Source organism: Pongo abelii, chromosome 8 (assembly GCF_028885655.2).
Source record: "Pongo abelii isolate AG06213 chromosome 8, NHGRI_mPonAbe1-v2.0_pri, whole genome shotgun sequence".
Lineage (NCBI taxonomy): Eukaryota > Metazoa > Chordata > Mammalia > Primates > Hominidae > Pongo > Pongo abelii.
The window spans coordinates 16,969,841-16,996,829 of NC_071993.2; the positions used below are offsets into that span (position 1 = coordinate 16,969,841).

A 26,989-nucleotide genomic window follows, 5' to 3' on the forward strand; every position below is an offset into this window, starting at 1 on the left:
TCTCCAGACAAAACCCAAAATTTTTATTATTTCATTCTGCAAAGCACTGTCCTCTCTTAGTAATTTTCTATTTGAATAGTGGTGTCACAAGATATTGTCCAGAAACCTTAGGAGCATTATTATTTCTTTTTCCCAAGCCACTTCTCTCAAATGGAACACTGTGTTATTGATTCATTGTCTTGAGGATTTTTCCTTTCAGTCTCTTTATTTTCATGGTACCACTGCTCTTATCATCCCACGCCTAAACTATTGCAATACTTTTCAAACTTTTTCCCTGAAATGCTGCTTCAAAGCATCATCCCTACAGGTGCTGGGATGTGCTTTCTAAAATAAATTTGACTAGATGATAGCACTCTCCAGCTCAAAACAATTACTGGCTCCTCTTTGCACATGATACAGAGCCCTCCATGTCTGACCTTTGCATATCTCTCCTCTCTCAGTACCTATTGTTCTCTGCCTTATGCCCCGAAGCATTAGCAGTGTTCATGTTAGCCAGCATCCATTGAAATGGGATGCACCTGTAACTTTGTGCATGTGTTTTATTTCTCCATGGATTATCCATTTTCCCAATGAATGCCTTTTTTTTTTTTTTGAGATAGAGTTTCACTCTGTCACCCAGGCTGGAGTGCAGTGGTGTGATCTCCACTCACTGCAACCTCCACCTCCCAGGTTCAAGTGATTCTCCTGCTTCAGCTGCCCCAGTAGCTGGGACTACAGGTGCGTGCCACCATGCCCAGCTAATTTTTGTATTCTTTAGTAGAGATGGGGTTTCACCATGTTGGCCAGGCTGGTCTCAAACTCCTGACCTCAGGTAATCAGCCCGCCTCAGCCTCCCAAGCGCTGGGATTACAAGAGTGAGCCAGCATGCCTGGCCAATGAATGCCTTCTTATCCTTCCAAAATAATACTATTTATAGCTAAAAATTCTTGCATGTGAAATGAGTGACAAGTATTTTCTAATGTAATCACTGAACCCTATAAGGTCATTATCATTAGTGTACTGTTTTTACAGATAAAAAAAATCAAGACACAGAGTGGATAAGTAAATTGTCCAAGATCAACCTCATTGAGATGTACAAACTGAGTTTGAATCTGGGATGTGATACTCCACGTTTACCCTCTTACCCACTGCACCATAATTCAGGACTCACATTCTCTAAGGTGCATCCTCTAACAATCCTGTGTCCTTTCTTCTACTGAACATCCAAGTACCATAGATCCCTTCTTTCGTGCTTCCAGTGCCCTTTTGCATACACTTCTGTTAAAAAGCATCCCAGGGGGCCAGGCGCAGTGGCTGAAGCCTGTAATCCCAGCACTTTGGGAGACCGAGGCAGGTGGATCATGAGGTCAGGAGTTCGAGATTAGCTTGACCAACATGGTGAAAGCCCATCTCTACAAAAAATACAAAAATTAGCCGGGCGTGGTTGCATGCACCTGTAATCCCAGCTACTCAGGGGGCTGAGGCAGGAGAATCGCTTGAACCTGGGAGGAGGAGGTTGCAGCAAGCCAAGATCGCGCCATTGCACTCCAGCCTGGTGACAGAGGGAGACTCCGTCTCTCTCTCTCTCTCTCTCTCACACACACACACACACACACACACACACACACACACACCACATCCCTGGGTATATTTATCAATTGCCACAGAGGCAATGAAGGCTTACTAAGAAAATCATGAGTTGAGTTTAGGGGACAGTCAAACCTAGTTCAAAGCTTGGCTTTACCTCTTACAAACCCTTTGGACCACAGACAAATTACTTAATCTCTTAAATTCTTCTTTCTTCGTTTGTAAAATGGGATAATTCCTGTCTCATCTGGTAGCTCTGAGGATTAGATAAAGTAATATACATCAAGCAGCTCATGCTACATCTGGTAGGGCACAGGCTCAGGGACAGGCAGTGATTTTCACGATGCCCTGGGATTTCCTGACAAGTCTTTACTTGTGAGCGAGCAAAATGTACAGCTACCATGTAATGTTAACAGACTTTTCACACATTAGAATGAAGAGAAGAACACGGTCCCGCTATTACATTTCCTAACAATTTATTTATAACAAAAGAATGTTTTAAAATTTTTATTGCTGACTGCATATATTTTGTTTTTATGTTCCTGGGAATGCTATAACAAAGCCAGGCTGATCTGAGTAAGGATGATGATTATTATAGGGAATTTATGGGTACAAATAATTTAACCCAAAATAACCAGTTACCTGCGACAAAACTAGGTTGCGTCTTGTGTTTTAGATTACACAGAATAAGTGCTTCTTCCTAGCACCTGTTCCGTTCAGTGTTTTTCAAAATGTTACCCTATAATTTACCATTAACCCAATTTTATCACTTAGTTTGGTCTCCACAATACCATCTGGTTTTATTTTCACAAGGACAGCCCCACCCTTCAAGACCAGGAGTGGCAATCTAGTCATCGGTGGGGGCAAAGACTCCAGTGTTGAAATATATTTAATAAGAACCTTTCCTTTCTTCTTGCTGATTTGGTATTTAACTCCTGTGTACTTGCTTTTGTAAAGTTTTGGTGAACTAAGCATTTGTTGGTTTCTTTATCCCGTTCCCACATTCTCAGCTCAGCAAAAAACCTTTCCCCATAAAACCCACAGAGAATAACCTGAAGATAACCTTGCCTTTAATATCATCCCCCAAGATAAGTCTAATCACCAGTAAAAGGTACAGGGCTTAAAAAGGGCGGAAATAAGCTTAGTTGGGTTTTTCTTTAAATGGGTTTACAGTTTCAGCTCATCTCATTCTCTGACTTCATCACAGGGAGCAAATGACATTAGGAAACCAGAAAAATGACATTCCTTGGTTGCTTTCGAGCAATACCCTCATTATTGCTAAACTGAGAGTTATTTGATCAGTGATTTATCTAATTATTCCAGTTATAATTCAACTTCCTTATTACATTTGTACTTCTAACAGTAACGTGAGCTGACAACTTCAAGCAGGCCGCCAAGAGGTACCTAGAGACACATACATATATTTTTGATGCCATTGCATTTTTAAGTTTATTCTTGTATTGTTTAGCTATTTTAGAATGCCTCACAAAGTTTAAATTTAACACAAAACTGGGAAACTTAAAAATAACTAGAAGCAGAAGTCTGAATTGGACATGTTCGATTTTTTTTTCCATTTGTTGTGACCATGTTTTCCATCTTTGTGGCCCTAGACTCTCTTCAGCTTTCTCCGTCTCCTTCTTTCTTTCTTCTCTGTTTCCTTCTTTTTCATCCCCCTCAACTTCGTCCTGCCACTCCCACTGTCTTCCTTTAGTGTGATTGAGAGACATTTTCCAGATGTTAAGGTAACAGGCGAAAACCCACAGGCGAGAAACACAGATGACCTAAATATTGAGTGTGATCTGGTATTCCTAATTCTCTGAGGATGAAAGTGATTCAATTTACCTCCCTGTTTAGAGCTTACCCAACAATTATATAAACCAGGATTGAATTTTGAGAATGAGTTGAATCTAGATAAAATCTAATGGGTTCTATATGGTATATTATTATATCTCATTATAAAATATGATTTTGAAGTAGGCACAATTTATCCATTTATTCTGTAAATCACTCATATGGACAATATCGATGGAGTAACAATTGTGCACCAGGCCTCTGCAAGGCCTGAGGATTTAATCAGAATGTAGCTTTTGATTTCAGATTTAGGTTACGAAATGTACTTTAGGATTTGACAGTTAGGTATCACTGCAAAGTGGGTAGGAAAGAACAAGAAATCATTGTAGCATGATGTGGTCCTGTTGAGAATGATGATCCCTGCCCACCCCACCCTCAGCCACCCCCCAACCTTGGAAATAGGGTCGGGGGGGCTTGAAAATTTGAGATTTCAATATTACTTTCTAATACATAGAGTCTTTCACTCTGACAGCTAAGGTGCTTTCTAGAAATTATCTGCTTTATCCCCATCACATTCTTAAAAGATAAACAGTTGTAATATTTCAAACTGATCAGTTTTTTAGTAGATAAAAATTGAGTTCCAAAACATTATAGGGCTTTTCTAAAGCCATATCACCAAGAAATGATATTATGCATCAATCAGCTCTTTCCATCTGGCCATATTTCTTTCTTTTTTTTTTTTTTTAAGATGGAGTTTTTTGTTCTTGTTGCTCAGGCCGGGCACAATCTCGGCTCACCACAACCTCCACCTCCCAGGTTCAAGCAGTTCTCCTGCCTCAGCCTCCCGAGTAGCTGGGATTAAAGGCATGTACCACCATGCCTGACTAATTTTGTATTTTTAGTAGAGACGGGGTTTCTCCATGTTGGTCAGGCTGGCCTCGAACTCCCAACCTCAAGTGATTCACCCACCTCGGCCTCCCAAAGTGCTGGGATTACAGATGTAAGCCACCATGCCCGGACTTTTTTTTTTTTTGAGACGGAGTTATGCTCTTGTTGCCCTGGCTGGAGTGCAATGGTGCGATCTCGGGTCACTGCAACCTCTGCCTACTGGGTTCAAGCAATTCTCCTGCCTCAGCCTCCCAAGTAGCTGGGTTTGCAAGCATGCACCACCATGCCTGGCTAATTTTTTGTATTTTTAGTAGAGACGGGGTTTCACCATGTTGGCCAGGCTGGTCTTGAACTCCTGACCTCAAGTGATCTGCCTGCCTCGGCCTCCCAAAGTGCCAGCATTACAGGCGTGAGCCACCACGCCCAGCCTACCTGACCGTATTTCTACATTTGTTGGACTAATTCATTCTGTCCTTGTTATATATGTGCTTGGGTATTTTTGCTTGGTCTCTTAGCAAAGGTCTCTGAACTGACCTTAATGCAACCTGATTCATTCTTCATGTGACAAATACCCTAGGTGGAGGAAGGCAGACAGTGGCCCTCATCATCAGCATGTGTGCTCTGGGCAACAGGGGCTGGCTGGGAGCTTTGGGTCCAGGTGAGAGGTGAAGCCAGCTGGACTTCCTGGATCAAGTGGGGACTTGGAGAACTTTTCTGTCTTAGAAGAGGATTGTAAAATGCACCAGTCAGCACTCTGTAGCTAGCAAGAGGATTGTAAAATGCACCAATCAGCGCTCTGTAAAAACGCACCAATCAGTACTCTGTAGCTAGCAAGAGGATTGTAAAATGCACCAATCAGCACTCTGTAAAATGCACCAATCAGCAGGACCCTAAAACTACCCAATCGCAGGGAGGATTGAAAAAAGGGCACTCTGATAGGACAAAAATGGAACATGGGAGGAGGCAATAAGGGAATAAAAGCTGACCACCCCAGCCAGCAGCAGCAACCCTCTCGGGCCCCCTTCCATGCTGTGGAAGCTTTGTTCTTTCACTCTTTACAATAAACCTTGCTACCACTCACTCTTTGGGTCCATGCCAACTTTAAGAGCTGTAACACTCACCATGAAGGTCCGTGGCTTCATTCTTGAAGTCAGCGAGACCATGAACCCACTGGAAGGAACCAACTCCAGACACAAAGGCACTGCCACCGCTTGTCCCTGAGGGTGCATCTTCCCCATCTGTCTTCCTGTGCTGTCCCCCTGCTGTCTTGCAGGGGACACCCCTCAGTCTCTCCTTGGCAACTCATTAATTGAAATGCCTCCAGACCTCCCATCTAATAGAGCCAAGTTCCATTTTCTACACTGAAGTTTTGCTGAAGTGTTATAGAATACATCATTTTAGAAAAAAAAATGAAACAACGATGGTACTGCACAGTAAATAAATAAGTTTACTGAAAGCCCCTGATCTAACTCTGTGTGTAGAAGTTTGGTGTGTAGTGTGACGTGCATATTGTGAATAGACCAAGCAACTCTCTGGTATGAGACCCCCTCAGGAAGAAGAACTGGAGGCTCTGATGGTTAAAAACACGTTTGCAAGTGTGAAGTGCTTTGTGCGGGACACACATAAGCAGAGTCAAGGCTGGAGCTGACCCTGCTGGTAAAGGAAGGGGCAGCAACTAAACTAGCCGAAGTTAACAGAACAGAAGGTACTTAAAAGCATCCGTTCTGCCTACAGGCCATGCCCACTTAGCCAAATCCACAGAACCAACAGCTTTTTAAACTTTGTAGGAGCATAGAAGCCATTGACAATCTGATGCAAACTATGAACTCGGTTAAGAAAAATGCTCCGATTTGCAGATTATTTCAGTTTCACAGATTGCTGCAGCCCAGTGTGATCATTTTGCTGGTTGTCAGCCATTCAGGATCAATTATTCATATAGCGTTGGAGCACATGGGGGAGACAAGCAGGCACATTTCCATTGCAGTTAGAGATCTGCTCCTGCTTGCCAAATATGCTTTCTCCTTACCCCACATCCGTGCACATGGGCCTCCAGCAGCAGAAGTTCCGAGGAGAAAGGAGACCCAATTTCACTACATATTTAGTAAATAGCAACTAGGGATAGTTCCCCCAAATTTGCTGTGACTCACTAGCAATACAAATATAACAAATGCACAAGGCAAAATTAACCTAATAGTCACATAATTATATAAGCCAATCTCTTCATCCTGAAAAATTGAAGCAGATGTACGTAAAACATTGCCAAGCGTATAATCTAAATAGCAAATCTGCAAAACCTTACTTAGTGTTTTAGTTAAGATCGAAACAGAAATGTCATAGACTAAAATGGTCTTCTCTTTACATCAATTAATTACCAAGTGAAGATATTGTTTTCCAGGCTGAACAAACAGCTTTGCAAATGAAAATCCACTATCTGGTCCACAAAGTTGCTTTCCCTCTCTTCAGGGGAAAGACAGGGTTGTTTGACATAAATGAGTTGGAGGTAAAAGGGGCATCCTATTAGCCAAGTTTGTTTTCATCCAGAGCTATAACTAAAAGACTCTATAAACCTTACAGTCAAAGCTATTCTTATTGTTGCTTCCCCCTCTCCTCACTACAAACAACAAAAACCAAAATGCAAAATCATAATACTTAGGTTTTCATTTAAACATTACCATCAAAGAGTAGTTACAATGACTTTTAAAGTATTTCCAAGTGGCTGATGGCATCTATGCAGATGAAAAAGAGGTAAAAATCATCTTCATGAAATACAGGGGTAACACAATGCTGGCAAGGAATTCCGTTTCTACATTCTCCACTTAAACCTTTTCTCTAACTGTAGCCAGAGGAAAACAGTAAGTGACTGTAATAGTTCAATGACTCATGCGTAGACAATGCTTCTGACAGTGTAAGACTTTTCCTTCTGTTAAATCACAATAGGTCTAAAAATGTCTTCTTTGTGACTTGGAAAGACATAGTAATTTAATGAGGCTAGGGAACCCTGGCTCACTTGAGAAGCTTCATGCAGGTAATAGCAGTGAGGAGAGTGTTAACACAACAATTACCATTTTCTTGGGAGAATATATTAGGAAAAAGAAAAACAACTTGAAAGGTAGCAAAGCAAATGCAGACATAGGACATTTGGTCCAAAGTCTGTGCTAAAGGCAAGAATATATCCCTTTTTTGTGCAAAAAAAAATCTCCACAGGAAAATTACTTTTTCTTTCAAAATAGCCTTCTGGCTTTTGTATGCTACTTCACTTACACAATTCTGTTAGGGCAACACTCTTTGACTGCCCATGAGACTTGCCTTCAAGTTACTGTGGAGACAGCTAAGTAGGGGAGGTGGCAAAGGGATTTTCTGATACAATTTGTCTTGGGGTGTGTGGTTTACCGGGAAGCCTTCAAAACACAATGTCTAATTGCTTTCCTCAAGTACTGCATGGAAAAATTCACATGCCCAATATCAAGAAGTTGAAGGTAAACTCTGTTTTGCATCAGAGAAATGAAGTTTATCCATACTATGGGAGAAAGAGAAAGTTTGAAAAGTGAATCAGGGTTATTATTACAGAAAACTGCCTGGATTTTTCTGAGTCTTCACAGAGTATGAGATTTGTTTGGAGAGTTGTGCATTTTTAGAACATTAATCACATCTATATTCAAAAGGAAAAGGATCAAAACACTTTCCAGAGTCGAATATTAATGATCTTAGACTGTGTCACTGATGCTGTTAGAATAGTCAAACAGGTAATTGATTAACTACCTTTTATTTTAAATTATTCAAAGTTCTGAGTTAATTTGATCTGGGTATTTCTCACAGGCAGTGTTTGATGTGGATAATTTATTTCTCACATGCAGTGGGAGTAATCTGGGGCATATTTTCAGTTTATCCTCTCACCTAACTTTACCTACCCCCCCTACATCACCCTCTCCAGTCCAAATTCCTTCTAAAGCATCAGCTTCCAACTAGACAGCTCCATTTAGACAGGTCTTCCAACTTAAAATACTCCAAATTAAATATAACATTTCTCCCTTAAATCTTAGTCTCCTAAGCCACCACCATCCAACAAATTACCTATAGAAAGTCATCCTCAATTCATGTCCTCATTAAAATATCATCAGAGTCCAAACACTGCGCTTCCAACGTATTCTGCCTTCCATCTCTCAGATTTCTGCCCTTCCCTTTATCTCTTTCCCCTCTGGGTCCGTTCAAGGCTTTGACACTTCCCATCCAGATTTCTATCATAAGCTTCTTCCTTCCCATGTTGTAGGTTCTTCTAGCCTTCCTCCACTGTGCTACCAAAGTGATCCTTTTTTTTTTTTTTTTTTTTTTTGAGACAGAGCCTCACTCTGTCACCCAGGCTAGAGTGCAATGGTATGATTTTGGCTCACTGCAACCTCCATCTCCTGGGTTCAAGCAATTCTCCCACCTCAGCCTCCTGCGTAGCTGGGATTACAGGCACACACCACCATGCCCAGCTAATTTTTGTATTTTTGTAGAGATGGGGTTTCACCATGTTGGCCAGGCTGGTCTTGAACTCCTGACCTCAGGTGATCCACCCGCCTCGACCTCCCAAAGTGCTGGGTACATTTGTTGAGTGATTTTTTTACAACATTAAAATATGTCATACATAATTTTTAAAACCAAGCCCTTACATGCCATATTCTTCTAAGCTTCAAGGAAAAGCAACCATAGTCAGGTTGGGGGGCGGGGAGGAATTAAATAAAGCAGAAAGGTAACAGTCCTGAAAAATAGATTTACAAGTCCAGAATTCTTACCCAATGTCTGCCGGAAAGATATCTTCCAGCCTTTTGCTGTCTGAAATGAATCTGTCTTGAACACCAGGAGCATACTGTTACTGCTGCTCTTCACATTTGGTGGGCGCTTGGAACCGCAGAATTTGCCAAGAAGGGGATCGCTGGTATTGGCACCATCGTAAATTGCCAGGTAATCATGGGAGCAGGAGGTGGAGGGAACCACATCAAAATCACTGAACCTGTGAAATGTACCTTGTTAATACTGATGTTTCCATCTGGACTTCTATTAAATTGTAGCTTTAGCTCTTGCAAAAAATGAAAAGGAAAAAACTACCAGTAGAGCATTCAAAACTCACTTGATAGGAAATATTAGAAATCAAACAGTACTTTACTGATCAGTTCAAAAGTTTAGCCAAATTTGTTTTTAGTAATTACAATATACCAAAAACTGTGACAGCAGCTGGGGATGTCAAGGTGAGTAAGATACAGTCTTACATTTCAAGGAATTCACAGTCTAGGGCATATTAAAGTCCATCTGAGATCAACTTTTGACAAGTTGAACTGATATTGATTATCCCAGCAATACTTTAGTTTTTTAGGTCTCATTAAAAATACCATATTTACTCTTCCCTTGTTATTTTATGAGACAAAGTAGAACTTACGGGAAGCATGTTAATATAATAGAAGAAATGCTGGATTTAGAATCACAGCTCCATTCTCCTCACCGTCTCATTTTCCTCTTTTAAAATGAAGTTTATATTAAGGTCAGGTGAAGAACAGGAAATTCACATTTAAGATCTCTGAGGTGGTGGCTGACACTCCTGCACATGGTCCCAACTCTCTGCCTCCCCAGCACTGGTAGGATTGCCCTAGGTGCACACTTTGAGGCTTGACATGGCTCCTAGGAGTTGCTTTGACCACAGAAATGTAAGCAGAAGGGATACATAACTACTTTACGGAAGAAGTTTTACAAACGACTACTTGCTTTGCCCACTGCCTTCTCACTGCAGTGATGATCATGGAAGCAAATGTAAAAATGAAGCTTCCATCAGCCTGGGTTGTTGGATGACCACGATGAGCACAGCTTCCATGCCAGGCCACACTGAACATGCTCGTTAGAAAGAGAAATAAACTTGTTGAGTTAAGCTGCTGTGAGGTGGAGTTGTTTGTTACTATGAGCATAACCTATCCTGACAGATGCATCCCTAACTTTTCTCTGTCTTATACAGTGTTTAATTTAGGCCTTATTCTTTGTGATTTTAAATAACGATTTCTAGAGTTCCTGAACAAGCAAGGCTTCTTACATGGATTTACTTTAGAGTTTTATGGTGGGTTTATTATAGCTTATTTTTAAAACTTGTTTAAAAAAATAATATTTGATATCCTGTCCTCATTTTTGTAGGTTCTTCTGCTTTTTCTTTTTTTCTTTTTTTTTGAGACAGAGTCTCACTCTGTCGCCCAGGCTGGAGTGCAGTGGCGCAATCTCGGCTCACTGCAACCTCCGCCTCCCTGGTTCAAGTGATTCTCTTGCCTCAGCCTCCCGAGTAGCTGGGGTTACAGGTGTCCACCACCATGCCTGGCTACTTTTTTAAATTATATATGTATTTTTTAGTAGAGATGAGGTTTCTGCTAGTTGGCCAGGCTGATCTTGAACTTCTGACCTCAGGTGACCCGCCTGCCCCGGCCTCCCTGTGCTGGGATTACAGGCATGGGACACCATGCCCAGCCTGCATTTTCAATTTATTTTGGCAGTAGCTCTAACAAACAACTCATAATATGGAATAATTTTGAAAATATATACTAAATAATATATATTTATATATAAAATATATAATAAATGCTTCCTTTGAACAGCCTTGAGAAAAAAAATTGTTAATTTTTTTTCTAAAAGGTTTTGGTTGGTTGAAGGTTTTCAGACTGATGATGAGGAACGGATGAAAACCGTATTGATTTTCTTTTACCACATTTAACATTTAATGTTATTGTAAAAGATCAGGGAAGAACAATAGCTAGATAATTTCCAACAACACTGTATTCATTTTAATTCTCTACAGACAACACATTTATTTTCCACAACAAGAATCCACAAAGAGAGATAAAATCTGAGTTTCTAAGAGGACTTAAATCTGCTTTGGCTTTTTATTTTACATCATTTTCCCAGGAGAGCACAGAAGAGATCTGAAAAGCCCATTGACAGAAAAGCTTGCGTAGCCAGAATCTTTTGAGAGCCTTTTATTAATGTCTGCATCTTCTACCATACCTAGAATCCTATCTGTTTCATAGAATGTAGGCTCTCAGTGCACAATAAATAATTTTCTAAACCTGCAGATGTAGGCTGGGTGCGGCGGCTCACACCTGTAATCCCAGCACTTTGGGAGGCCGAGTCAGGTGGACCACTTGAGGTCAGGGATTCAAGATCAGCCTGGCCAACATGGCAAAACTCCATCTCTACTAAATATATATATATATATATACACACAAAAAAAAATTACCCAGGCTGGTGGCACACACCTGTAGTCCCAGCTACTCGGGAGGCTAAGGTGGGAGAATCACTTGAACCGAGGAGGTGGAGGTTGCAGTGAGTTGAGATCACGCCACTGCACTCCAGCCTGGGTGACAGAGTGAGAGCTAGTCTCAAATAAATAAATAAGTAAAATAAAATAAAATAAACATGCAGATGTAAATTTGATTATGGTGAGCTCCAGGATCCAGGCTGAAAACCGAAAACATATATTTAGATTATATACATACATATATAGGTAGAGATAGAGAAGAGAGAGAGAATATATAACATACCTCTATGAGTTGGTATGTATACCATGGTTGGAATGTTTGTGTTCCCCTAAATTCATATGTTCCCTAAGCTAATGGTATAGGAAGTGGGGCCTATGGGAGGTGATTAGATCATGGGGGAGGACCCCTCACAAATGGGATTAGTGTTTTATAAGAGGCCCTTCCAGCTCATGAAGACACAGCAAGAAGGTGCCTTCTATGAGCCAGAAAACAGGAGCTCACCAGACAACGAATCTGTGTTGACCTTGGACTTTTGCAGCCTTTTGTTGTTTATAAGCCATCCAGTTTATGGTATTTGTTAAAGCAACCTGAACAGAACAAGGCAATAATCGACCTTACACATATGAGAAACAAATAGTGAGTCACAGTAGCAAAAGGCTCCCCCTTACACTTCCACGCCTGTGCAGGCGTACTTCACAGACCTCCTGCTCCTGGCCATCTGACAGTTTCTGTTCTTTTGTCCCCAGGACCTAAAGGACACTCTGTTTTCCTACAAATAGTCCAGGTAAGAGCTGCAGTTTTCTTTGAGGTCCAGCCTATAGAACGCCTGATACAGGAACCAAATCAGGCTTGATGAGAGATGTCTTTTATCAAGACGTCTCTTGTTCACTTGGAGAGCCAACTGATACATGAGGCCTCTAGAAGTAAACTGCAGGGAGTAAAGAATCTTTAGGGTAGAAAATGATCACAGACAAATAGAGGGGAGGTAGGTAGGTAGGTAGGTGTGGTCTTAGCCCATCAGGCTTCTATATGGAAAGTCCTACATGACCATAAACTATATTACCGTTCAGAGTTTCCCACCACATGCTGTACGTATATCACTGAAATAGGCTGTCAGGTGAACACAGTCTTGAACTTTATCATTCTGGAGAGTGGGAGGTTGCATCGCCCTCATCAGTCTTGTTGGGAATAGGTAAGACTGGGGTGAAAATTGACCATTGACGCAAGCCATCTCTCATAGCATCAGTTTAGAGGTGTTCTGACACAGAAATAAAAATAGATTTCTCAAGTAGTTAGAAAATGTGTCCTTTGAGGCTGGGTGCGGTGGCTCATGCCTGTAATCCCAGCACTTTGGGAGGCCGAGGTGGAATGATCACTTGAGGTCAGGAGTTTGAGACCAGCCTGGCCAACATGGTGAAACCCCGTCACTACCAGAAATACAAAACTGAGCAGGGCATGGTGGCGCCTGCCTATAATCCCAGCTACTTGGGAGGCTGAGGTAGGAGAATCTCTTGAACTTGGGAGGCAGAGGTTGCAGTGAGCCAAGGTTGTGCCACTACACTCCAGCCTGGGTGACAAAGTGAGACCTTCTCTCAAAAAAAAAAAAAAAAAAAGAAAAGAAAAAGAAAAAAGAAAAGGTATCCTTTGAGAGACAGTATTGGGAAAGATTGAGGACGTGGTGTTTGGAGGAAGCCTGGCATGAACACACATTTCGACTCTTTATGTGTGTGTTACTTTTGGAAAGCGATTTGATCCTTCTGAGCCTCAGTTTCGCCGTCAGTGAAATGGGAATAATCCATACAATTCCCAATCTAGAATCTATATATACCTCATATGACTGTTTTAAGAATACAATGAGATAATTATGGCAAGTGTGAATCAAAGTTCTTTGTGTATAATAAATACCCAACACACGGCAACTGCTTTCTCTTGCCCTTCCTCTCTCCTTTGATTTCAAGATGGGCTTATTATACCCTGACAATCCATTTTATGATGCTCCTTCACAATTGTTGGGAAATTATAACGACTGTTTTAACTGGTGAGTGCTTGTTTTTCGCCCTTAGTTACTACCGGCTTGTGTGGAGAAGGGGAGTGTCATTTCCCAGGTTGAACTATCATCTAGGAATGTCACTCCTCCGTGTAGATTTCCCTTCAGACTGCCGATGAGAATGAGTGCTCTCCATCAATAAAGGAATGGCTCTTCTATAAATAATGCTGAAAGGATTTTCTTAACAAAGCCAATTTGTCTTACGTACTTGAGCTCGATCACTTTGTCATCACTAACGGTGATGGTATACAGACAGTGCATATCATTTGGGTAGTCCGTGTATGAATAGGCAGGACTCGTGATGATTCCAGAAGAGAAATTGAACACACCACCACAGGCTGCGACAGAAGACAAGGGAATATGAAGAGAACAATGATTAGTCCCAGCATGGAAAAATGATTTTAAGAGATTCTATACTATTGTACATTTTTCCCTAAGAGAGGTAATAATTATTTTTCTTAAAGTGACTTACATCTCCCTTCATTGTGTTTACACATAATTCTGATTTTTCCACTAGGAAGGAAAATGAAAGACAGCAAGAGAGTAGAAATAGGGAAGAATATTGAAAGGCACATCTTGGAAAGGAGTCAGTCTGAGTCAAATTAATGGCCAGAGTGAGAATGACGAGAAGGAACATTTCACCATCACTTCGCTGTATTTCATTGACAGGTTGAGAGAGGGATGACAAAAGTAATGAAGTATGGAAAAGGTGGCCAGAATGATGTTCTGGGCATACAGATCTAGGAAAGACTGTGATATGGAAATCTGAAATAATAGAGATCCATGTCTCTTCTGTCAGGGACAGAATATTATAAGGTAAACTACTGGAAATCATTTTTGGAACTTTCCAGTTTAGTTCCTTCTGTGGGCTCAAATGCATAGCTCTCCAGTCTGGTGGATTTGCAGTCAGTTGTGAGACTGGTAAGGACTAAACTTGCCCCAGTTTGTATTAATATCACTGATCCTCAATCCTCAACAAGCAGGAGGAGGCCAGGCCCATTCCTCTCCAGGATTCCAGCAATTAACAGCTTAGAGCCTTGAGCTAGACCCATTAGTCAATAAAACAACAGACATAAAAATGTAATAAAGCCCTCTTATCCACAATATAAAATGATTGTTTTTGCTTGGGTTTACATATGAGGATCAGATTGTACCTCCTGATGATCACTCTCAATGCAGTGGAAAGACCTATCTATGTATATTTATGATTCTAAAATTATAATGGGGTTAACGCATTTTGAAGTATTTCCATGGTTTATACACTATCAATGGACACGTTCCACTTTACATCCTCAGAAATGAGGCACAAATTGGGGCTGCCATGTCAGGCACTTTATTTCTTTACTGTTTTTGCCTCAGCTGAGCCCACCTTGCAGGGAGCACTCTTCTCTATGTGCCTGTAAGTACTTGTGTGTTCAGAACCCTGCGTCCATCTGTAAAAGTGAATTACATGTCAGATAAGGGTAGCAATCTCTCCTTTTCACTTGATACACAATTACGCGGTCTCTGGAAGTTTATCAAGGCCTAAATAACTCCCATCTTTGCACAATATCAGCATTTGAAGTCTTAACATCAACGACACTCTTTAAGTGGGATTCTTATACTAGAATATATTGAATCTTGACTACTTCCTTGTAGGAAAATGAGAGATTAAAGAGAAGAAGAATATAAAGCAGGAGTTTACCTCTCCAAAGCAGCAGTTGTGCCAAAAGAATAAAACAAATCCATCGTTCTCTTTATTCAACAAGACGACGGGAGAGGAAATGTTAATTGTGTGGTTCTATTCTGCTTGAGCCAATAGAGCTACACAGCCATACGTAATCATACTTTACAAACTGTGGGAGTCAGGATGCAGATAGCAGTTAATGTGAACAAATTATGGAGGCCCTTTTCAGAAGTAAATACATGTTTTTAGTCTTCTCTGGGGACGGAAACAGTAATTTATTCCAAGAGAAACTATTTAACTTTCTACCTTTAGCAATGGGTTTGGTGGAGCAAAGATGAAACAGACTCAAGAAAGATGTTACAAGATTTGTGTGCCAGTTTGACTGTAGCTGAGATGTCTATTAGATAGTGCATAAATATTGTCAGCAAACTAACCAGGCAGGAGGGGAAAAGACTATTCAAGATCGGGAAATGCAAGCTTAGAATTTTCTGGGTAGCAACAAATACCTCTGTCCAGTCTGTTGCTCCTCTTTTCTCTTTGCCTTTGATGCAGAGAAGTTGTAAATTATAGCATAATTGAATATATCAGTCTTTTCCATTAGGGCTTGTGCTTTGTGCATAGTGTTTTAAAAAAGTCTTTCCTATCAGATTGTAAAGACATTCTCTTATATTTCTTCTAAATATATAAAATATTAATTTTTGTATTAGCAAAATGACTTGGGGAAACAAAACAGGCATCTGGATAATTTGGACTAACAGGCAACCTTGTGTAAGGTAAGAAAAACAAAAAAATAGCAGTAGTATTTATTTAAATTAAATCACAAAACAAATGTCAATTCTTCATTTGATTTTCAGAGTAGTTCTAGTCAAAGTTCCTGAAAAAGGTCCTCTTCTTTTTAAGAAAAAATGTGTATATATATATTTTTAACCACGAACCTCATTGACAATTTTTGTCCCTTAAATTCTCTGAATCTTCAAGTTAGTGCTGTATGAATCACAGTGAAAACTCCTTGTATACATTACTCAGAAAAGAAGAAAATTCCAAACTCTGTCATTATGGCTACTCACAGATTATCCTATAGGAAAACTTGAATCCGAAGTCTGTGATTTGCTCGTTGGAGTAGAAGTTAAGCAGAACCGGCCCGGCGATGGTGAGGGGAGCTGGCATCTCATCCCCACACACAGTAGCAAATGGGGTGGAGGCGACGCTGTAACCTCTGATAATGTGCACGCCATCGTTGACACAGCTTCCCGTCACAGCAGAACGAGCTGGAAAAGGCATGGAACAACCACATTATGATCAGAACCAACACAAACAATTAATGCCATAAACGTAAAAACAAAAATGTGATGATGATTAATGCAATTGCTATAAAAATTAAAATGAGAAACGAGAGATATTTAACTTAGTTTCCTGTTGAAACGATGTTTACTCTAACTACAAAACAAGCACAGGTATGAGAAAACAGGTAGGACTTCACAATAGACACATTCCACCTTGAAACAATTCAGAATTTCCTTTCTTTAGATAATGGTTCCTTTAACTCAGTGACTGTAAACTGGGGACCGTGTTGCCTCCCCAAGAACACCTGGCACTATCTGAAGGCATTTTTGCTGTCACACTGTAGAGTGGAGTGGAGAACAGGGATGCTGCTGAAGATGCTGCTATACACAGGGCAGCCCCTACACCCCGGACCCTCTGGGACCCACAAAAAACTACCTAGCCCAACATGTCAATAGCGCTGCTACTGAGAAAACTTGCTCCAAGCTTATGTCCAGATAAGGGACTCCTATCATGGAGATATCATTAGAAACTCCTTAATGTTCATTGAACAACCATTTTAGATGTTCACACAAACACTATTAGTGTTTAAGGACTATAAAATATATATTGTTGTTTCATTTGCTAATTATAATGTGAATATATGCACCAGCCTACCATCCCCCAAAGAAAAATATAAAACAAAATAAACAAGAAATTAAAAAGATATTTGTCCACTACAACATATCCAGTGATTTTTGTAGGTGAACACATACTGTTAAAATATTAACTTGGATCATACCTAATTTGTATTAATATGAAATGACACCCATATGGTAACCTAATTTGTATCAATATGAAATTACATCCATCGTGCATTTGTATGTGATTAAATATTCTTCTAAAACATTATATTAGGGCCAGGCATGGTGGCTCATGCCTATAATCCCAGCACTTTGGGAGGCCGAGGCGGGCGGATCACCTGAGTTCAGGAATTCGAGGCCAGTCTGGGCAACATGGCAAAACCCTGTCTCTACTAAAAATACAAAAATTAGTCAGATGTGGTGGTGCGTGCCTGTAGTCCCAGCTACTCAGGAGGCTGAGGCAGAATCGCTTGAACCTGGAAGGCAGAGGTTACAGTGAGCTGAGATTGCGCCACTTCACTCCAGCCTGGGCGACAGAGCAAGACTCCATCTCAGATAAAATAAAACATTATATTATTATGAAAGGAAAGGAAAAAAAACAAAAACGCAATAACTTTTGCACCAACATAATATATTAATGCCTATATCAAATTCCAACATATAGATGTGCCATCCCACGTTCCATCAATCCCCTATTGCTTGAAATTCTACATTCTCCACTTTTCTGTAAATAAAAATATTGCTGAAACAAACATTCCTGTACACAAATATTTGAGGAAGTTTTTCATCATTTCATCAGAATAAGTTTTTAGAAGTTAGATACTGGCACTAAGGTAAGATTCTTTTTCAGGTTATCAAATGATCCCTAGACGAGTGTTGCCGACTTACTCTCCCACAGCATCTTTGGCATCTGACATTCTTCCCAATTCTACGTTTTCATTGCCCATAGGCAAATGGTATGCCCATTAACAATCACTCCAGTATCATTCTTTCTATATATGGTCTCCCACCCTACACAATTACTAAACTACTTTCTGCCTCTATGGATTTGTCTATGCTGGACATTTCACATAAATAAAATCATGCAATATGTGACCTTTTGTGGCTGGCTTCTTTCACTTAATGTAAGTTTTTGAGGACCATCCATGTTTAGCATGTGTCAGTATATCATCCCTCTTTATGGCTGAATATATTCCTTTTTATAGCGATAGCATATTTTGTTTATCTGTTCATCAGTTGACAGACATTTGGTTTATTTCCACCTTTTGGCTATTATGGATAATGCTGCTATGAACATTCATGTATGAGATTTTGTGTGGGCATATGCTTTCAGTTCCTTTGGGTATATAACTGGGAGTGAAATTATTAGCCCCCAAATTAGGTATGTATTTAATTTTATAAGAAACTGCCAAACTATATCTCATAGTAGTTACATCAGTATACATTCTCACCAGGGATGTGTGTGACTTCCAGTGCTCTGCAGGGATGCCAACATTTGACATTGTCAGTCTTTTTAATTTTAGCCATTCTGGTGCATGTGAAATGAAACTTCATTGTGATATTTAATTTTAATTGCTCTGATGATTAACAATGTGAAATATTTTCCCATTTTCATTTACAAACCAGAAGAACAAAATACTTTTATTTCACGGCGATGCTAACTTGAAAATATATCTAATGATCCACATTACCCCAACACACAAAATTTACTTACTTACAAATGCCCCATTGGGAATGACCAAAACTATATTATTTTATGTAAGCACATACTATGGCACAGTGGACTCTGAAATCAGACATCCTGTTTGCTGTTTGCTGTTAGAATACTCTTCCTATAAGAGCATGCTGACAAAATCATTATGCACACTTACTTTATAATTTCAAGTCCCCTGGCCATAGACCTTGGTTCAAAGGTGAGTGTGTGACCCAATCCAATCCAATAAAGGTGAATTTCAACACCCTTGTTTGACATTTGGAAGTTGGAATAGAGGCAGTAGTATGCTGGTAAATATAACAACCAACTCTCTGAGAGATTTGTGGCATTTGCCAATTTCTATCATATAAATACTCCCACGATAGCCAATTTCAAGCTATTAACAACAAGTCATTAAATGCAGAATAGGAATAGATGAGCAAAATTGACTCTTGCAAGATGGTGCAACCCAACTCTAGCATACCACGGGGTAGAAGCCATCTCTCTTTCTGATGTGGGTGAGGAGTACCCACTGTGAGAGCAGCACCCCTACAGCAATGAGAGGAGCCAGCCTTAGGATGAGGCTCACACTGGAGTAACACAAAGTAAAAACAGAAACAGTTGAATATTTGATGACATAATTAAAATGCTGAATTGAGAGATTTGAGGCACACCTAACTTTGAAACCTTCCAGAATTAAAAACCAACGAATTGCTCCTTTGTGTTTAAACCAGGTTGAATCACATTTCCTGTTAATTGCGCCATAAAACCTCCTAATAGATATGGTAGATATTTTTATGATTAGAGTCACCGTTGCTATTGTTTATACAACCCCACCATCCTGACCACGGTTGATTGATTGATTGATTGATTGATAATTCCAGTCAATCAATGGCAAGGCATGGCATCAGACCCAATCCAGGCCAATCAGATGTGTCCAAACTGCAACTGAGTAAGAGTCAATGGTAGGAGCCAAAGATACTAAACTTAAAAAATGTCTGCAGCCATGTTTCCTGACACATTAAGGAAGCCAGGCTGCCATAAGGGAAAAAGAAGTTGTTGTGCAGAAAGCAGCAAAAAGAGTGGGGAAGAGAGAGTATGCTGACAGATTCTTGTCCCTGGTTTCCTTTGTTCTAGAAGCCCTTCCTTTGATGAGATGAAATCACCCAGTATCCTTCTTATAAACCCTACTTTGTATCTAAGCTAACTTTTGAAGATAATTTGCCATTCAAAGAATCTTGACAAATACTTTTAAAAAGTATATCTGTGCATTAAAGAGTTACCACACATTCTTAAATCATTTTAAGAATACATTCAGCTCCTTCGCTAAGTTTCTATTCAGCCTGCAGAAATCTTGAGGTATCAATTCAAGATATACATTTTTAAATTAATCTCAAAGAATTCCCTTATTTTGAAAATGCTGGAATAGAAATATTTCTAATTGGGCACAAATCTATAAGTTGAAAGAGTGAAAGACTGAACTTCAATGGCCTTTTCATGTAATTAGAAGCAATATGATGTGGAAAAAGAGGACAAAAAAAGAAATAAATTAAACTCAGATTCATGGTTTGAATATTGCCAAATTATGTACCTTAGTTATAACCTCAGTATTTGTCTTTAAGACATCAAAATCTCCAATGGAATTTAAAAAAATTCAAAGTAGATGGGTTTGAGAGTAAAACAATTGTGCATTAGTTATAGAAATTATTTAGCAACAATATTTCAAGTTATAAAACCAAAATCACAGAATGTAGGGAAAAATTGCTGATGCTGGATTGAAATCTTGGTCCCACATTTGATCAAATAGGCTGCTATGCATGTGTTAAGTATTAAAGAGTTAGTTGTTAAGTTGTGGGTTAATGATATAGATGATCACAGTGGCAGTTGTCTTAGAAAACAGTGAAAAGGCTGTGAAACATAACGTATAGTGTCACTTATACTTGATTATGTTGACAAATAGTTGATTAAAGGAACTAGTTGAAATACAGAAAGTTCATTCATGAAATGGCAGTGGTACGAGACATAATCAAAACTCATCAACAATTTATTAAATGTCTACATTGAACAACAAGGAAGTTTGTTGGGGAAATGCAGAGGAAGTTGAGAAGGGATTTTAGATTTTTTGTAGATGGCAATAGAATATCAACTAACTAAACAAATTATGTAAGACAGTCTGCTTCTCAAAGCCTAATTCAGTGAAATGTAGAAGTTATAATATCTGGCAACTTATTTCATGGATTAAAACATTCTTGTATCCTTTCTAGTAGTAATTTCTTTAAGGTAGGATGTTATGCCCTTTCAAATTCTCTCCAAAAGAAATCAAACATGTACATAATATTAGAAGCTGGTAAAATTAGCTAAAGTCTAAGAAAATATCAAAAATTAACATGAACAAAGTAATATGCAAGAAAATGGACATGTGTGTCACTAGGCATTAAGTACTTTACACACATATATCATATTGTAAAGTTTTATATATCCCATCACTGCATTAGATCAAAAATATCAGCCTGATTCTTCAGTAAGAAGGTGCTTGGTGACAGACTAAAGGCATCAGAAAATAATTATATTAAACACTTTCTCATCATTATTGGAAGAGCCAATTGCATGTATAATCAAAACATACACAAAACTCTCATAATCGGGGTGATTGTCTTCTAGGAAGAGAAGGAAACTTAGTTGAGGTTTGGAAAAACTTCTTCAAGGAGCAAGATGGATATCAAAGTTTATGACCAAGAGGCAGCATTTGATCAGACGTATGCAAACTTGTGAGGAAGAGAAGCACCCTGAAATTGAACAATACTTTCTCTGTGGACTAGAGTCCACATCATGGGATCGGGAGCTCAGTAATTGTTAACTCTATTTTCAACAAGTGACTTGATAGACATTTACTACTGAAATCTCTGAGCTGCAAAACTGTCCCCTATTATTTGTTTTTATGACTATTTTCCATCCTTCCTAAAAACTTTAAAACATATTCATTGTTTGAAATGGGCAAGGCTCTATGCCATGCGGTAAAATTTAATTTTTTGTTCTATTTTTCCGGGATTTATTACTTGGCAACGTCTAATTCCAAACTTCATCATAGTTCTAAGAACTATGAGAGAACTGAAGGAAAACTAAGGATGAGAAATTCCACAAATAGAATTAACTTGTGGGATTTAGAGTCGGAACACAATTTTTCTCCAAAGTGGGGGGAGGGCATGGGCAGAGACACTAAAGACGACTAGAGATGAGGGGAAGACCCTTTGTTTGGGATATTTCCATGTTGTAGATAAGATCAAGTATTTTCAGGAAATAGAAATGGGTTCTAGGGGCCAGGCACAGTGGCTCATGCCTGTAATCCCAACACTTTGGGAGGCTGAGGCAGCCAGATCACTTGAGGTCAGGAGTTTGAGACCAGCCTGGCCAACAAGGTGAAACCCCATCTCTAGTAAAAATGCAATAATTAGCTGGGTATGGTGTCTGGTGCCTGTAATCCCAGCTACTTGGGAGGCTGAGCCACGAGAATTGCCTGAACCTGAGAAGCGGAGGTTGCAGTGAGCCGAGATTGCACCACTGTAGTCCAGCCTGGGCAACAGGGCAAGCCTCTGTGAAGAAAAGAAGAGAAGGAAGGAAAAGGAAAGAAAGGAAAGGAAAGGAAAAGAAAGGAGGAAGAAAGAAAGAGAAAGGAAGGAAGGAAGAGAAGAAGGAAGGAAGGAAGGAAGGAAGGAAGGAAGGAAGAAAGAAATGGGTTCTAGGCAGAGACACACGAATTACCAGGCAGCAGTGACTGAGACCTGTCATCTGTCTTGTTAACTTTACCCTGAGTAGCTGGGAGACTGGTCTTCTCTATGGAGGCATGCTTCAGAGGAGGAGGAAGCATGTACTAGTACACAGCTAAGTTCCATTGTGCACGAAGGCCAAACAAATTAAAGCAAATTGGAGTGTAACACAGGCAAACAAGGGATTTCACAGAAACGACACCATCTGCTCCAGGGCTTTGCCAATTGAATAAAATATCAATAGGAAACATTTCAAAAGGACCACTGCCCACTTTTTTCTAAAGTAATGTGGAATGCGACCACATTCTGAGTTCTTTAGAAACAACTGAGAAAGCAAAGAGAAGAAACAGTAGTTGAGCAATATCAGTTTTTAAAAAATTTAAATAGAAGGAAATAAAGAAAACTGACAAAGCTCATTTATTGTGCTTCTTGATGGCGAAAAAAAGTCAAAAAGAAAAATCTAAAAGTAAATTTTTTTTTTACTTTTTTTCTTTAAGCTTTCTATTAGGTATAACCCATAAACTGGGACTTCCGTTAATCCAAGAGAATTTAGTCAAATATTAGGTGTGAATCTGGGCCCACTTCCGTTGGGGCTTTGAAGCCATCTCTAGAGGACAACAAGCAAAGTCATTTGTCCCTTTGGTGCTTCCATCTCATGAGCTAAGTGCTGCTCCACCCTCCAATGCTTGTCAAGAATTACTAGATCTGAGAAACACTGAGTTTACAGTTTACTGCATGTAGAATTTTTAAATTGAGAATTTCTAAATTCCTCATTATCACCAAGGTGAATTAATGTTACTATCCAATTTTTTTTTTTATTTTTTAAATTTTATTTATTTATTTATTTATTTTGAGACAGAGTCTTGCTCTGTGGTCCAGGCCGGAGGGCAGTGATGCAATCTTGGCTCACTGCAAGCTCCGCCTCCCAGGTTCACGCCATTCTCCTGCCTCAGCTTCCCAAGTAGCTGGGACTACAGGCGCCCGCCACCATGCCTGGCTAATTTTTTGTATTTTGTTTAGTAGAGACGGGGTTTCACCATGTTAGCCAGGATGTTCTCGACCCCCTGACCTCGTGATCCTCCCACCTCGGCCTCCCAAAGTGCTGGGATTACAGGCGTGAGCCACCATGCCCGGCCTACTATCCAATTTTAATGAAAGAATAATCAAGGTTTAGAAGGCGCTGGCTTGCTTCATTTTGCCTCATGAAGTTCTTTATCTATGAAGTAAGAAAACTGGATCTATAATTTTTTTCTTTTTTGTAGCAGATTGAGGGCATCTAGTTGGCCACATGAATAATGAGAACACAAAATTTTGGACTGTTTAATATTTGGGAAAATAAAATAAGCAGTTACTTAATAATACCAGATTCCAAAATGAGGACAAACATCAATGGTCTGTAGTTCATGGAATGTCTAGTATTGGAAATGTAAAAATAATGAGAAAGTTAGAGAAATTTAGACCAGCATTAAACTTGGAGCAACTTACTTTGTGGTAAGCAGAAAGTAGGTCACTGAGCCTTTGTAACCTAAGAGTTGCTTGTGGTTCAACAATCTGTATTTTTCCCTTCATAGTAAAACCTTCCCTAAGCAGTTGTCAATGTTTAGTAGACGCCATATAGGGACAAGTATGTTTCCTCACAGTATTTTGTAGTCTGGGATACCACATCTTTTCCTTGCCAATCCCACCTTCTGTGCTAATGGCCCACCAAGATGACAGATCTAGAACCTTCATCACCACCTAAGTCAACACTGGCTCTGCTGGGATCCTGGGCTCAGAAATGCTTAGCCATTTGAACAGAGTCTCTCAGAAACAGTTCCAAGTGCCTATAGCAGCTAGAAAGGCCAAGGCTCCTTCAATAAAGCTATGACCTTCCTTGAGAGCAATTCTCAGTTTCATCACGATATATTGCACGTGAATCCCTCAGGTTCGCTTTAGAAGGGCTGGTGAAAGGTTACTTTTACTGTAGCTAGAGAATCTCTAGCTTGGTGACGGTATTCAATAAATGTCAGCATTGATATTGTTAAGGATAAGGACCTAATTATAAAATAAATTTGATTAATGTCACCGTTTTGGGGAATCATCATAATTCGATGAATCTGTAGCCAGAAATTACTCAGGCAGCAGTTTGAAAATGCTGAACACTTAAACACTGGAAATGACCAAGGCATTGTCATAAGGATATCATCTTAGAAAAGAATCAGTCTTCAACTGAGTGAAGACTGATTCCATTAGCGGAAGCAGAAATCAATCTAACATTATCTGACTTTCAGAACTACTATTATACATATATACATATATATACTAGACACACACACACATATAGCAAAGTGCTATATATATAAGTAAGTATCAGAAATAAAAGTGAAGTAATTTGCACAAAGCCACTTCAATAGCAGTAAGTGGCTGACCTGGCATTAAGATCCATCCTAAATGCTGTGCTCACTTTCCCTGTACTACACTGAGATATTCCAGAGTTGCTCCCCTTTATCTCACCTGATCAACTGAACTCAGGGAGCTGTCTCAGGTCACTATATAGTCTCTTATAATAATACATATACCACTGGTATCAGCAGTGCTTTCTGTGGCTTTATAGTACAATTACTAGAGTCTCCTTTCTTAGTCTGAATGATATGGTCTTGTGAGATGCACTGTTTATTTAACTTAATGACCACAAACACAAAATCCAAGCCACATGTTGTTCCCCTGCTATTAAAATAATTGTCCTAATTATAAAAATAACATAAAAGTCATAAAGAAGAAAATAAGCATCTCGAATAAATCTATCACACAGTGGTGACAACTCTTAATGTACTGGTTAATAGCCTTATAGATTTTATTCACAAACATGTTATTTTAAAAAGAAAATTGGATCATCTTATACAAAATATTTTACCCTCCCTCAAGCCTTCATATATCATGGGCATCTTTTTATGGTACTGGGATTTTGTGCTAGCAAATGCTGAAAAGATGACACTTTACTTTATATTCCGTTTTTACAGTGACATACATTGATTTACACTTGGCATTGTTTTAAGCAAACACATGTGCTAAAAATTACAACTGCAGAGATGTATGAAAAGGTAGTGAGGTCATAGGAAAAAGGATTAAATGAGACAAGCTTTGTTAAATTTATCCATTTATGAGTTCTGACATGTCATTTTTATAAACCACACATTTCCCAGATGTTGAATGCTATAGAACATTTTGCAAAGTGTAACTTTTCACTGCCATGAGAGACTAACCCAAGAGTAAGAAACCTCGAATATACCGAGGTAGCTTGACAAATCTGCAGATAAATTGTGGTTTAGAAATAGAAAGCTGATACGTAAAAAGAAAATTAATATGGTTATGAGTGGTTGAAAATATCCGTCTATTTGAAGGAATTTCCTTTCCACTGTGTCAAAGCCTCCATTAAACACCAAGTTGTGTCTATTGTCAGTCAAAGCCCAGCCCAAATTGGCATCTCTACTGCTCCCTCTGCCAACGGCCCATTCCCTAGAGTGGGAGAATGAATACAGCGGGCACTTGTGGCCAGGAAGTCAGGCACTGAAGAGTCAGGACTGAGAAGATGAAGATGACCGAGATGGAGCAGAAGAAAGAACACCCAATGGTAGTATTTACTAAAAGCAGGGCACATATATTATTATTATTATTTTTTGAGACAGAGTTTCGCTCTTGCTGGCCAGGCTGGAGTGAAATGGCGTGATCTTGGCTCACTGCAACTTCTGCCTCCTGGGTTCAAGCGATTCTCCTGCCTCAGCCTCCCGAATAGCTGATGTGCCACCACACCTGGCTAATTTTGTATTTTTAGTAGGGACAGGGTTTCTCCATGTTGGTCAGGCTGGTCTCGAAATCCCGACCTCAGGTGATTTGCCCACCTTGGCCTCCCAAAGTGCTGGGATTACAGGCATGAGCCACTGCGCCCAGCCTATATTAATTTTAATTTACTCACTCATTCAATATTTGTCGAACACCTGTGTTGACTCAATAAGACAGTTTCTCTCACTGGTTTGGTTAATGGTGTGTGCATGAATGTGGGTGTGCGTGTGCACATGTATGTGTATAAACTTTAAATACAAGTGGATTAATTAAAAACTATGTTAACATGAAACGTTTCAGACTTATTTTCTTTAAGCAATTTATGCAATATTTGTGTTGTTAAAGTTCTTTCACTATTGTTTTACTTCTAGATGGAATACATAGAATAATACTTGTATTCTTTAAAAATTGGATGAAATTTTAATCACGTTTACATTAAATCTACTCTGTAACATATTTTCAATATTTTCTTTAAATGATGAGTTTTAGACTTCTGCCTCTACTTACTCCTCATTCATTTCTGAAGGACCAATTAGAGTTTACTTAAGAATAAACTTATCTTCCAAGGCTATTATCAAAAGAC

General features: G+C 39.4%; 1 protein-coding gene across 2 annotated transcripts in view; it reads right to left on the minus strand.

The window, feature by feature from the left end:
- The window catches only part of CUBN (cubilin), a 307,275-nt gene that overhangs the window by 35,160 nt on the left and 245,126 nt on the right, over window positions 1-26,989 (minus strand). For both annotated transcript variants that reach the window (XM_054522000.1, XM_024254068.2), the window contains 3 exons: window positions 16,294-16,494; window positions 13,769-13,898; window positions 9,021-9,238 (listed from right to left, as the gene is read on the minus strand). In XM_054522000.1, coding sequence (XP_054377975.1) covers window positions 9,021-9,238; window positions 13,769-13,898; window positions 16,294-16,494 — 549 coding nt within the window. The remainder of the gene's footprint in view (window positions 1-9,020; window positions 9,239-13,768; window positions 13,899-16,293; window positions 16,495-26,989) is intronic.